Genomic DNA, 14,866 nt, shown 5'->3' on the forward strand with positions numbered 1-14,866 from the left:
AAATAATGTAGAAATTAAATGAACATCTATATATGATTTTCCAGTATTTTATATTCAAGATATATTATTGGAGAAAAACAAAAAAGAGAAAGAGAAACATTTTAATTCATTATTTAACAAAGTTATGAATGGACAATAATAACCTTACTATTTATACCACAAAATTTGAATGTACCTAAGCACTAAAATTAACATAAAAACCAATATTACTACAAATAAACACCTTTGATTATATGAGTGAGTCCTTAATTCACATCAAAGCCAATCAACTTAATTACATGTCACTCTAATTATATCAAGAGGAATGCTAAGGGCCAGCAATTTTTGTGATTGTTAGCCATCAACTAGCCATCAATGATGATTTGATGGTGTGAGATTGGTATGAGATTTCATCCAATGTCTCACCTTCTCCTGCTGGTTACATGCTGGCCAAAATTCAATAAAACTGCTGGCCCCTAGACTTTTTCTTATATTAATCCCATATATCATGTATGTATAGAATAAATATTGTCACTTAGTCAAAGAAATAATAATAATGAACGAATTACTACAACTTTCTCTCAAAAAGTCTTGTTTTGTTGGCATTCCCATCCAGTGATGATGAAGCAAAGCGAAAAAGAGAAGAGGAATCACCTTGGAGGACCAAGTTTGGAATAAGTTGAGTAGGTGATGAACATCTTTGACTATTATGATTGTGATTATGATGATGCTCAACATGGTCATAATTTATGTAGTAGTCCACAACAGGAGCAGCATCATCATTATTTTTGTGCTTCTTTCTGTTATTCATCATCAATATCTTTCCATAGGGAAGATCATCATCATCTTCCTTTATAACAATGGAATTGCCGCATTGTCTAGGTTGTGTTTGATAGAACACTTTTGAAACTACTAGTTCTCCATCTCTCTCTTCTTCATTGCTTCCAAGATGGTATTGATGCATCACCCAGTTAGTTTTCTCAGGCTTTTTTTGCCTCCCATAGTTGGTGTATAGTACTAGAATCTTCTTGAAACCCTTGACTAGGCCGCCGGCCACCACCGCTCTTGTTTTTCCGGTTTTGTGCCACCTTGTTTCGCTTCCATCTTCATCGGTGTGAACCTTTCTTCTCTTCCTTGTTCCTGTTGTGTATGCTTTTGAAGGCCTGTGGAAGAAGTGCCGAATCTGCCCATCTTTCTTTACTCCTACATCATTAATTCATTCACAGAGGAACAGTTTAATAATAATCTTTCATTTGTCTCATACTTATTATATAAAGAAACTCTTATGTTAAGAAATTTATGCAAATAATCTTGACAAAAGGAGATGAGATATGGTGTAAAATTAAAAAGTTCCAAATTATTAAATTACTCTTCTACCTTATTCAATGATAACAATAAAGAAGTCTTGTAGTCTACAAATTCAGTCCAACAGAATACATAAATTCAATTACAATTTTAGTCTTTATTATCTTATTTTTATCTTATCTTTAGTTGTTCTTATCTTATCTTTATTTGCCTTTTATCTTTCATAGAACAATACTCTATATATATATTTAGTTTTATCCTCATAATTTACAAAAATACAATTCAATTCAATCAATCAAGAAATACATACTAAAGTATTCTTTTCTTTGCGTACTCTTTGAATTTTGTTACAGACCATTATTATAGTTAGGAGAGTGTTAGGTAAACAATCACCATCTTAAACAACATAAATAACCACTAATCAAATAAAAATATACTACACCCTAATTTAAGACTATTAATTAAATTTAAGATTAATTTACTCTTTTAACCCTATTAATTCACATTGTTCACACATTATTCAAAAATGTTGTTGGTTACCTATACTTTTCCTTATAGTTATGGTATAATTAACATGATTTTCGTCATTCATAATGCTATAATCAATCATTAACTTTAGAATCAGATAATTGAATTATCGACTATACTACGTGTACACTAAAATCAGTATCTAATATAAAATGTATGTTGAAATATAATTAAACCACACATATATTATACACAAATATATTAATAACTGATTTTACGAATAGCATTTTTATTAGATTATATATGTATCGATATCGAAAAATAAATTAATATATTTAAATGTTTAATTTTGATGTACTCACCTTCCAAAATGTTTTTAAATTTTTAGTTAAAGTAACAATACGTAATTAAATGTATGTGTATAATTAGTATATTAAAATTTAATTCTATATTTAATTTATTTTAAAAATTAAATTAGGTGATCATTGACCAAGTTGAATTTTGAAATCATCAATCTTTTCTTTTCTCTCCCGTTTTGGTTACAAGGATAAATTTAGGGTCATGTATGAAATAATGTTGCAGTAAGATATCAATCAATAGAAATTTAAATTTGTCATATAGGATATATAGGAGCTATATATGAAACAATCTAGGTAGGTATATATATCTATTGAGTATAACGAAGGCTCATGAAAATAGAAGAGTAGCATGGCAGCAACCCCACTTTTTGGTGTTGACATATAGATTTTGGCCGACACCCCACCTTCTATTTGGTATGGCATGTTCAAATTTGACGTAAAATATAAACATTGCTGAGAACATAATTAAGGGTTAATAACGTTTTCATTTGACATCTTACATGGCTAAACCTAAGAGTTTGATAGTCATTGCCACTACTCAACCACTTGAAAGGTAAAATCTTTATATATTTTCAGACTTCTTTTAATCACCCAGTAATTTATAGAATCTATATATATATATATAACAAGTTAAAAAAAATGCTTTAAAAGCTTAAAAGATATCACAATAATTTAAATAAAATTCTAAGATCCCGCGTGTGGTGGGTATATATAATAATTATTAGATTCTTTTCAAAGAGAAGATCAAATTAAATCATTCTTGTTATTATTATTACAAAAAGAGTAATTAATTTCATGCATGCCGTGCATAGCAAGACGTGCGTGCAGCGTGCCTACCTTAAATTAGAAATGATATAATAAGTTTATAATAACCTATGTCCTAATTATATTAATTAGGAAAATAAATTATTAAATAGAAGAAATAAAAGAATAATACCTGGTAGCTTCTCTGGGTGTGTATAACAGATGCCATTCTCGTCTTGAAGCGTTGGTATGAACTCATCAATGAGAGGATGAAGGTTGGACACATGAGACATAACTTTTGCCTCCAAATGCTCCAATATTTCAATGTCATTTGGGTCAAACTTCACTCCAGCTGGTAACCCGGCAACTCATGAATTCCACCCTATCAAAACAATTAAACCAATTTATTATTTAATAAACCATAAGACCACAAACAAAGAAAGAAGATAATTTAATTTGAGTACCTGCTCTTGGATTATTTGAATGTTATGGCTACATGAGGGGCAACTTATGTTTCGAATTTCTTGGTCGGATTTAGGTCTAAGAGTAATAGTACTATTATTGGAAGCAATGATCTCTTTCTCATGAGTCTCATTGCACCATGCCATCACAATAAATTAGACCACCCTCTAATTTTTCTTCCCTTATACTCAGAATTGTAAAAAAAAAATACCCAAAAATTGAACAGGAGAAAAAATTACAAGTTAAGTATGTAGTTAAAAGAAAGGTAAAGTAAGATAGAAAGCATAGTAGTACTTTATTTGTATCTCTTTCGGGACACGTTTTATCTCCCTTGGCTTAGCTTATGATTACCACCGCCTTGAATTGGTTCTTATGTGCTTGATGATATTGGTGATTACTGATGGAGAGAGAAAGAGGGAAGATCAGATGAAGAAGAGGACAAAAGGTATAAGCGATAGATGAAATAAAAAGAAAAGGTGGGAACCAAAGGAAGCGGTTCTAGATATAAGGAAAGGTTGCTTGGACGTCAAGTTTGGTAGTAATTAATATTATGGTATATACGCTTTTTATAAAATAGAATAAATTCGTCCTAGACTACTAGACTTTTCTTTTTTTTTCATGCATTCCTACATCTATATCTATGATGTTCTAAAAAATTAAATTATTTCACTTATTATATATTAAGGCCAAACAAGAGGTTTCATTATGATTATTATTAATTTATTATTATACATAAAAGTTTTATGAGGTTATTTGGGTGAGTTTTTTTTAAAAAAAATTTTGAGTTATTTTTTAAAATAAATGTTATAAACAAATAAAAGTAATTTTATATTTGAATAATTTATACAAAAAAAATTTTATTTATCAATTATATTTAGATATAATAATATAAAAATATTTTTGGTTTGTTTATTACATAAAAAATATTTTTTTAAGAAAAAATATTTTAAAAATAACGTAAATTATAATTTTTTAAAAAAATATTTTTTTTTATTTTTGTAGTACTTTTATTTTTACTATTAAAAATTTATTAAATATATTAAAAAATAAAAAAAAAGATTTTTTTATTAAATTTTTTTTTTATCAAAATAATGATACCCAAATAAGTATTATATATACGACTTTAAAAAGGTGATCTAAGGTAATAGTGGAGATGGAGCAAACCTGATTCTTTTGAGAAAGAGATCCACATAATTAAGGTTTTGTGTGTCCAAAGCTGAACAGTGATGCGCTGCTAGTAGCTAGTGTCAAATTGCATTGGAGTACCCTCAAAATTGTGTAAAAATTTAGGTTAAGTATAATTTTGGTCGTTAAATATAGATTTAAATTTTTTTATATAAAATCGTCTTTAAAATTTAAAATTAAATTTTAAAATTATTATTTTTTTAAATATTAAAATTTTAAACTAAATTATTGATAACAAAAAAATTATAAAATAAAAAAAAGAGAGTGTTTTTATTTCTATAAAAAAGAAATAAAGAAGAAGAAGGGAGAAATAAAGAAAAAAAATCCATTTGTGCCTTCGCTTCTGCAATTACTTCTATACAATTTTAGTCCCTAAAATAAGAACGATTTTAAAATTAAGTTAAATCTTAAAAATAATTTTATATGCAAAAAAATGTTTGGAATAAAAAAAATTTTCGACCTATAAAAACCAAAATTATACTTCACCCTAAAAATTTGGTACACATATCTACATATACAACAAAATGATATTTTCACTGTTTATATAAATTATTTTTAGTACTAAAATAAAAATATAAAAAAATAGTGCATATCATAAGAAATGAATGAATAAAACATATACAAAGAATGAAATTTAGTTAAAAATATAATATATTTTTTTGCACCAACCAACAAAAAAAAAAAATACACACTAGTACTGCATATTCTCGTTAATATTCAATTCTTCACGAATCTCTCTCATTTTCCCCCCTCCATTCATCTCTGTTCCCTTCACACTGGGAACTGAATATCTATATTCTCATTCAACAAAGTTGTGCTGGAAGCTAATGAGAGAGCATATTAGCTTGTTGGCACAAACATACAGTAATTTAATTTAATTAACTATATGTGCTTAATTATTGGTATTTGTATAGAGGATGGACTTACAAACCTTGATTATTAACAATATCAAGAATGATGAAGAATGCTGGATTACAACGTGGTTTTGTAAATCACATATAGCTTGGGGAAAACGAATGTTAACAATCAGCGTCTTATTATGATATAATTATTAAAGGGTTTGTGATAGAGTGACGTTCTGGTAAATTTGCATGAAAGGATAATGACGTGGAGGGATCCTATTGGTTGGATTGTTGGAGGTACGGTACATAGCAAAGACAGGAGCACAGGAGATTATAAGGCTTGAATTAATTAAGAAATAGTGACTTTTGTATGCGGCAGCCGACACGTCTTTGTGAGCTTGTCATAGAAGCCAAGCAACAGAAGCTTAGGCATTAAGCTTCACATTTCTTTTAAAAATTTAAATTTTTTTTTTTTTTTGCTGACTAAATTTTAATTTTTATTTGAGATGATAAAATATAATTTTTTATTTTTAAATATTTTTATATTTTTTTATTTATAAAATAAATAATAATAAATTATATTTTACCCTTAAAAAAATTTTAAAATTTAAAAGATTCAAATATTTTTTTCCATATCCCACATAAGAAAACTTGTGTGTATAATTTTGTTTTTTAATTATTAATTATTGTGTATAATTTATAAAATTGTATTTGGATGAAATATTTTTAAATTTAGGAACCTTTTAAATGCATGGAAAATTTAATATTTAATTACAAAATTCTTTATTTGGATGAAGTTAATATACTACTTGTATATATAAAATTCTTTATATGGTACTACAAGAAAAATACCCATTCAGGTACACTTGAAAAGTGTAGCCAAAAGTGAAAAAAAATGATACCTTAGGCTACCGCTACGCTTTTTGGGCTACGGCTACGCTTTTTGGGGTGATTCCTATTCAGCCGTTGCCTATTCTCAAAGGCTACGCTTTTCTGCACCAAGGGCTACACTTTTGGCGTTTGGGAATAGGCTACGCTTTTCAAGTGATGCTGTCCAGGACCAAAGGCTACGCTTTTCAGCACTAATGGTTACCATAATTCAAAAGAATAGGCTACACTTTTCAAGACTACTGCATCACTTTATAAACGTAACAAATAATATACTTATAGCTACTTTATATAAGTGTAGCCTTAGGTCCCTCATTATTTTTTTTAATTTTTAATATATATATATATATATAATTAATATTCCAATAATTTTTTGTACAATATAATATTTAATAATATAATTACATATATAATTTTGTATTTTTAATTAAATGAATTAAATAAAATAAAATAAAAATAAATATAAAATTATACTAAATTTATTTAAATAATAAAAATTATCTGTAAACAAAATATATTTATAAAGAACCAAAAGTATTAAAATGAAATTAATTTTAAATATTCATACATCTCACACCAAATTAAGCATAGTCATATCAAAATAAGCAAGAGACCACTTAAAATTTACTACTAATACTCTACGAAAAACTAAAATATTATATCTTACATAAGTATTTTCTAATAACTAAACCATATTCCACAATCCATGAATCTCTTCCTCTTGTTGCTACTGTTTGGCCTTCATGTCTCCAAGTTCATCTTTTAAAGTTGTCGCTTTTTCTTTGAGCTGTTGCTTTAAAATGTGGTGACCACAGAAGATAACTCAAATCTGCAATCAATTCCAGCAACCAAGTGAATTCTTTTTTAACTTATAAAGCCTAAAGGCAGCAACTTTGACAGGCAACAACAAAAGAATCACCCCATCAATAAAAGAATAACCTATAACTCATCAAATCCCAAATGACAATATCTTTTACAAGCATTGTTTATAGCATTCACAGCCATCCTAAAAGGCATAAAGATATAGCAGTGAAAGCTTACCAAACCTACTACTCTTTTTATTAACCTCCTAATATGTACGCTCAACTTTACATTAATATATATACACACATATATATCCATTGGAAATGTGAAATAAGTAATTAAGTACTATACTGTACCTGTGATTAATTAATAACAGGAAGTGAGATTTTCATAATAGTATTATTAAGGCACATTCCTAATTACGATTGTTCTTTAGAGCTTCTTGGCAATCCGATATTAGTGGCTAGTGTAGTGGGTTCTACTTCTACACACAAAAATTACAGCTGCTACACATTCCTTGTGCTCAGAAATCTCGTGATGTTCATCTGCAAAAAAGTCAAGCATTGCCAACTAATTTGTCATACTTTGAGAAATTAATATTCTCTCTTATACACTAGCATAACATAATTGAGGGAAAGAAGCAACAAGCATTAAATCAAGTGAGCTTTATTCCAGAATTAATAGATTGAGCTTTAATTCTATCTTTTTTTTTCATGGTAAGTGAAATTCCCTTTTTTTTTCTTGGTTATCCTTATGTAATACATATTTGAATGAATCAGAAACCATTCGTGGGACAGAAGCAATAAGCAAGAAAAGGTGTCACATGTGGTGAATGAGCATCTCTTTGCCAAGTGCCATGTTGTGTGATTCATGATTAAGATTATATGATCGGTTTTGAGTTATCAAGTGAGAAAGTCGTCCTCTCCCTCACATGCTCATAAGCTAAGGTTTTGCTTTTTCAGCCTTTTCTTTTCCTCCTTTGGAAATTCCCGTCCACACTCCAAAACCCAATCCCAACTTAAAAAAGTTCCCTCAAAACACAAATAGAATAGAATAGTAAAACATTTACAAATAAGTATTTTTAAGAAATAAGTTAAACTTTCTGTTTATAAAATTTAGTTAAATTTATACATTTATTGTCAATTGTGCCAACAGGTGAATATACGGTGGGTACATTTAGTTAAATTTAGTTAAATTCATACATTTATTGTCAATTATGCCAACAAGTGTTGTTTTAGACAAAAAAATTTCATAAGACAAAAATATATAAGTGGAAAATTAAAAGATAACAGTCAAATAGCAATCACAAAGAGCAGAACCATTTGTCCTAATTGGCTTTTGAAACTAACAGTTTAAAACTACATTATGCACATAACTCTGACTAAGCCAATTAGATTCCAGCCACAATACAATTCTACAAAATTTAATCAGAATGTAGCACATAACATTAACATACCTTAACTGCAAGTTCTCCAATAGGCCAGCATGCATTATTTGCTATTGAAATAGCCTGATAAACCAGGCTGCAAAACAAGGAAAGAAGCAGTTCATATGGAAATTCATTAGACACAAAAGAGCACAATCGGTTTTATCATTCTACCTGCCCCAGTTTCGGACATCTGTCCCTCCTCCGAGTCCAAGTCCTTCCCATACTAACTACAACAACACAAACACCATCATGTCAGTAAACAAAATAACTATATATTCTTAATCAGCTGAGGAATTTTGTAGTAGAAAAATTCCACAGATCGATGCAAAGTGAAGAAAACACAAGTCCTCAACCTGAGCCATTACTTGAGCAGCATCCTATCTTTTCCAATAGTCTTCGGTACTACCTATACCACAAAAAAAAACCAGTTTATATTAAGCTATTCAACAACAAAGTGTTTTCATAAGTCATAACCAAATCAAATAACTCCTAAGCGATTTCGTAAATTTTGTATTAGGTCTTCTCTCTTTAAATCCAAGATAAATCCTAAAAAGTTAAAATCCCAACACCAACAAGCATGGTTAACAGAACCGAAATGGCACTGACAGGGTCACCTTTTTTACCTAAATAAATTATTATAGAAAAAATTAATGAAATTGCATAATAAAATCATACATCTGAAGAGCTAACATGGCGAGGGGTGATGGAGCCTCCAATCTGCACCAGTCCATCAGCGGTGAACAATGTAATTCTATCCTCGTGAACCCATTGAATTTCTGAGAAATCATTGAAACAAATTAGCAATATAGTACTTAGCAAATAAATTACACCCGTTGGGTGCAGCCCTTCTCGGGACCCTGCGTGAACGCGGGATGCTTGTGAACCAGGCCGCTTTTTTTTTTACTTAGCAAATAAATCTCATCAGCATAAAAGAGCAGTATATCATTTTCCAAAATGCAGACTCTGATGAAGGCAATCTCAGTTATCGATCAATTAAAACTTAAAAAGTACCAAATGCCATGAATCCAAAAAGCACTGCACCCTTCAATAACCTAAAAATCCTCTGAAAGTTTATAAATTATACTTGAAGAATACCTAACTCAACTAAAGCAGCAAAATCACTAGGCCTTGAAGAAACAAAATAACCATAACTTAGAGCACATAAACATCGAAAAGAAGAAGCAAAAGCTCCACCATTTCATTTCAACAAAAACTAATTTTAATTTTCAAGATTTCAGCTCAAATCTTCTAAAAAAGCACACACATTTGAATATTATATATACAAAAATATGTTTCACAACTAGCGCTGCAGAATCAAATTCCGCAATTGAAATGAACTTCAATTACAACAATCAGTGAAAGGAAAATCCAGCTACTTGAATGAAATTTCAGGAAAAAGAAGGAAAGATTACCAGAGTCGGATTGGAACCACGGGAAAGATCGAAAAGGATCATCACCGGATAGGTTGGAAGAGTCATCGGTGGCTTTGACCACGATATGATGGCGAGAAAAACGAGATGATGAGAAATTGAATGAGGATCTGAAAAGCGGGGAGAGAGGAGATGATAGCGTGGAACGAGAAATTGATGCAAGAGAAGAAGGGAATCTGAATCTTGAGGAGATGATAGCGGTGGAAGAAGCCCTAGCAATGGCGGTGGAGTTTCAGCGGCCACCAAGCACCCCTTTCTTCTCTCCTCCATCGCGTTTTCTCTCTCCTTCGAGCTCTCTTTCACTGGCGCTCGACAGCGGTGGAGCCATATGCGGCGTCGTCGTTTCTTTCCTTCCTTCCCCTCTCCTCTCTTCTTCTCTTCTTCTTCCTGTGCTCCCCTTTTCTGATTTCTTCTCTTTCGTGTGTGTGAGTTGAGGGAGGATGAGAGTGCGTGAGTGAGGCTGAATGGATATGAAAAGGGGAAAATTTTACCTAATGTGAGAGCGCAGCGAACAGAAGCGACGATGAAGACTAGTGATGGCGTGGTGAGTGGTGAGTGACGAATATGAGTGACTGGTGGAGATGGTGAGTGGTGAGTGGTGAGTGTTGACTGGTGATGGCGATTCTTTTCTCTGATTTGGGGGTGATGAGTAGCGCCAAGAAGGGAAAAGCTAAGGGTAGTGATGATCGAGTGTTATGTTTTCAGTGGCTAAGGGTTATGTTTTCTGATTTGGCTAAGTGTTTGTAAGCATGTATCATTTGAGGAAAATTCAAAAAATTTACCAAGTGTTATTGGACATTTCATTTAGATACATTAGGCAACACTTTTGAAGCGCACCCAAAACTTAATAAATAGGCTACTCTTAAAAAGCGCTCTCTTTGATATAAAAGTGTACCCATAGATATTAATATACGGCTACGCTTTATAAGTGATTTCTATAATATCTAAGGCTACACTTTTTAAATGATGCCAGAATTGTGTTTTCTTTTCTCTAAAAAATAGGCAACACTGAGAAAAGCATAGCCTATTCTATGAATAGGCTACGCTTTTCAAATGTAACTTAAAAAAAGTGTGGCTGAACGAGTATTTTTCTTGTAGTGATAAGGTAATAGAATTGCTAACTTGTTTTCTTCTTCTTTAATGTTTAGACTTTCCTTCTTGTTAATTTTAAGTGAGATATAGAAAAAAGAGAACTTAAAATTTTCTCATTACAAGTGGAAATTGAAATTTTTATTTTATTTATCAAAATTCTTTAAATTTTATAAATTATTTCAATTAAAATATCCAAACACATAATTTTATACTATTAAAAAATTTAAATATTTTCTAATTTTTTTTCCTTTGAAAGTAATACTATAGAATTAGCATAATTTATTATTTTTGACCAATAATTAATCAATAATATCTAGAGGGATAATGGACTTCTTTTGGGTTATGGTTGTTTTGAACCTACTGAAGCGTTAAACTGGCCTGCAGGAAAGTAAGCCCAACTCCCCTCCTTTAAACATTAACTAGAATAAAAACCGAACCAAATTGGGTTGGTCTAGTAATTAGCTCACTAGTCCGCTTAAACAAGTGTCGGAGGTTTGAATCCCGCCTTGTGCATGCAGCAACCCATTGGCCAGCAGCAAACCCTTAAATGGAGCTCAGTACTGCGACGGATTAGTCCTTGACCTGTCGGGTTGGGGGATACCGTGGAAAACAAAAAAAAAAACTAGAATAAAAACCGAAAAAAAAAACAATTAACTAGAATATGTACTGTATACGGGATAATATATAAAAATACATATTTTTTTTTGAAATTTGTTAAATAAAAACACTTACATAAATGTAATTAAATTTAAAATTTAACTATTTTTAATATTAAAAATAATAAAATCAATGATTGATAATTTTATTTGTTTTCAAATATAATCATTACTCATGATTAAATTAAAATATTTATATTAAAATTCTATCATTTCAAGATTTTTATTTAAATAATATTAACGGTTAAATTTATAAATATTTTTTCATGATTTAGGAGTAAAACTTTTAAATTTTGTTTTTTATATTAAAATTAATTTGAGCAAGAACAATTTAACATGAAATAAGAAATTATTATTAAATTATCTTTTTTATTTTACATGATGATAAATTAAATAAACTAACATATATTTAAATTAATTAAATCAAATAATTAATATAATAAATTAATTATAATTATTTAGCTCAATGAAGTAAGTTAAACAAATAAAAAATATCTTATAAATATGTTATATAAAAATTATAATATTTTTAAAAAATGATTACTTAAAATACATAAGATAAAAAATTAATATAAATTAAAATAAAATTTATTCATTTAGTCTAGTAAAATCAGATAATTAATATAATTAACATGATCAAATAAAATATAAAATAATTTGATATTTATCTCAATCAAATCGAATAAATGATTAATAATGACATTCTAAAAAATAATTAGTCATGATATATAAGATGAAAAAATTAATATAAATTAAAATAAAATCAATTTATTTATTTCAGCCAAATCAAATATTATATAATTAATTAGTTATGATTAATATGATCAAACAAAATATTAAATAATTTAATAGTTATCTCAATCATCAAATAAATAATTAATTAAAAATACATTTAAATAAATAAAATAAAATAAATTTAGTAATACAAACAGACCATAACAACTATGTTATTAACAGAAAAAAAAAATAATTTTAATAATATATAATAGATAGATACTGATATTAGTATTGAACTAGTCATACATATTTTTACAATTTTACAGTTAACAAACAAACTAGCTATCCATCTTTCGAAGATTAAAAAAAATGTTAATATTTAAATTTAGATATTTATTTAAGTGAACCAATGAGTTGATCACTCGATGAACTAAGTTAGTTTTTTAATGTTCATGTATGTTGAACTCTTTAAAATATGTCTGTATTAACGACCAATTAGAAAAAAGTAGCCCTATATTCTTCATACAGGATACGATGTAACAATGAAAAAGCTGTAAAATAAAATTACATAAATATAAGCTGATTAAGAGTTGAAATAATGAGAGTCATAAGATTCGGAAAAAAGAAAATGTTCCTTTCATTACATAAATGTTCACCATCCTAATGTCAAGGGCACCGTCCACTTCTTAATTTCAATAATCCCCACCAAATGATATTTTGGTAGCTTCAAATAATTTATATCTAATTTTTCTGACTTCTCAACCCGTCAGAACTTTTGTGATAATGCCATGCCCTCTTCTAGTCTTCTTCCTCAATGAAATTCTCATACCAATCACTAGCATCTGATAAATGTCAAATTAAAATCACCTAACTTATCCCACTTTCAATCCCTCTCTCCCTTTTAATCAACTCTTATTGAAAATGTGCATATGATATGATATGATATATTTACTTTTCATGGACCCAAAATGCATGCAATATATATCATTTTATCGGTAATTGGTCTGCATCTAAATATGTATAATATTGAAAAGGCAAAATTGCTATACCAATTTAATTTCACAACCCAACAACTTTATATAACATATAATTGGATGACTCTTTTTCTTTTATTACCATCATTTTATACACAATTAACGCCATTTTATTACTATAAAATACAAAGAAAAATGAGTGATACAAATAATTTTCTATGGAAAAGACACTTGTATTTCTAAATCGTTCAAAATGGTAGCAACTTGAGCAACACTAGGCCTACACTTTCTTGGATTACCAACACAAGCTGAAGCAACTTTGGCCAATCTAACCAAAGGACTCATATCAGAAGGAGTCACAAGCCTGGGATCTAAAACTTGACCAAAACTCATTTCCTTAATCAAAGGCAATGCCCAATTTGCCAATGACCCTCCCTCACACCCTCTTCCACTTAGAAGCTCCAAAAGCACCACACCTAAACCATAAACATCACTCTCTTTAGTAGCACCACCCCCTCTCTCATTCCAATACTCACCATCCACATACCCCACTACCCCTCTCTTCTCCATTGGTGCCAAGAAGTTAAGTCCATAATCACAAACCCTGGCACAGAAATTCACATCAATAAGAACATTAAAGGACTTAACACAACCATGTACTATGTTTGGTGCTACCACTTCATGCAGGTATTGAAGCCCTCTAGCTACACCCGCTGCAATTCTAAACCTCTTGCTCCAATCCAGAAGTGAAACACCATCTTGGTTTTGTTGTAAATAGAATTCCAAGCTCGCCATTCGGATAAACTCCATGACTACAACTCTTTCCCCTGGCGCTTCGGAGAATCCTATGATTGGAACAACGTTGGGGTGTTGTGCCAATGAGAGCCACTTCAACACAGATGAGAATCCAAAGCCTGCATTGCTCAAAACAAGAAAAGGGTGGATCCTTTTCACAGCTACAAGCTCTGCATTCGATAGCGTTGCGGCGTAAACCGTTCCTAGGCGACCCTGGCCAACAATTCTCCTATGGTTGAAGCCATCAGTGGCAGCATCAAGTTCCATTAAAGGGTATGCACGAGCACAAAATTTTACCGGAAGTGTTTCCTCGGATTCAACCGGCTTTTTCTTGCATGCAAGAAACAGAACAACAGCAAGAACTATAAGAGATATGGATAGAGCCACCATGACTAAATCATAAGCAATCTTGGTATGGTCCATTTCTAGTTTTGGTCCTTCTTTTCTCTTTTCAATTGCTTGCAGGAAGTGAATTGGAATTTGGAGGGTAGTTTGTCAAAGTGGTATGAGAAAACTAGCTTTATATTATATAAATGTGATTTAATATAATTGGATGAGAGATTTTATCAAACAGTTGGAGGGTATGTTTAAACTTTGGAGGAGAAAAAAGAGAGCATAAGTTTGACAAAAAGAGATTTAGTATTTGCCTATTTGGTGAGATTAGTTGTGGTAGTTCAATGTTGGAGCCATGCCACTGTTTTTATATACGTTAAAAATTATGACATACTGAAATTTAA

At 30.1% G+C, this 14,866-nt stretch overlaps 2 protein-coding genes and 1 pseudogene across 2 annotated transcripts; all 3 read right to left on the reverse strand.

The window, feature by feature from the left end:
- Positions 1-206: 206 nt before the first annotated feature.
- On the reverse strand, positions 207-3,605 carry LOC112714534 (NAC domain-containing protein 73-like; annotated as a pseudogene).
- Positions 3,606-6,749: 3,144 nt separating this feature from the next.
- Positions 6,750-10,717, reverse strand: LOC112714536 (uncharacterized). Its single transcript, XM_072204412.1, has 7 exons — positions 9,878-10,717; positions 9,141-9,241; positions 8,819-8,871; positions 8,637-8,692; positions 8,493-8,559; positions 7,393-7,581; positions 6,750-7,061 (listed from the first exon to the last, which is right to left on the reverse strand). Exons 1-3 carry the CDS (start codon positions 10,163-10,165, stop codon positions 8,868-8,870), a joined length of 393 nt encoding a protein of 130 aa, XP_072060513.1. The 5' UTR covers positions 10,166-10,717; the 3' UTR covers positions 6,750-7,061; positions 7,393-7,581; positions 8,493-8,559; positions 8,637-8,692; positions 8,819-8,867.
- Positions 10,718-13,409: 2,692 nt separating this feature from the next.
- LOC112714537 (serine/threonine-protein kinase-like protein ACR4) lies at positions 13,410-14,799 on the reverse strand. Its single transcript, XM_025766150.3, has one exon. It carries the CDS (start codon positions 14,550-14,552, stop codon positions 13,551-13,553), a length of 1,002 nt encoding a protein of 333 aa, XP_025621935.1. The 5' UTR covers positions 14,553-14,799; the 3' UTR covers positions 13,410-13,550.
- Between the last annotated feature and the right edge of the window lie 67 nt (positions 14,800-14,866).

This window comes from Arachis hypogaea, chromosome 10, assembly GCF_003086295.3.
Source record: "Arachis hypogaea cultivar Tifrunner chromosome 10, arahy.Tifrunner.gnm2.J5K5, whole genome shotgun sequence".
NCBI classification, from domain to species: Eukaryota; Viridiplantae; Streptophyta; class Magnoliopsida; order Fabales; family Fabaceae; genus Arachis; species Arachis hypogaea.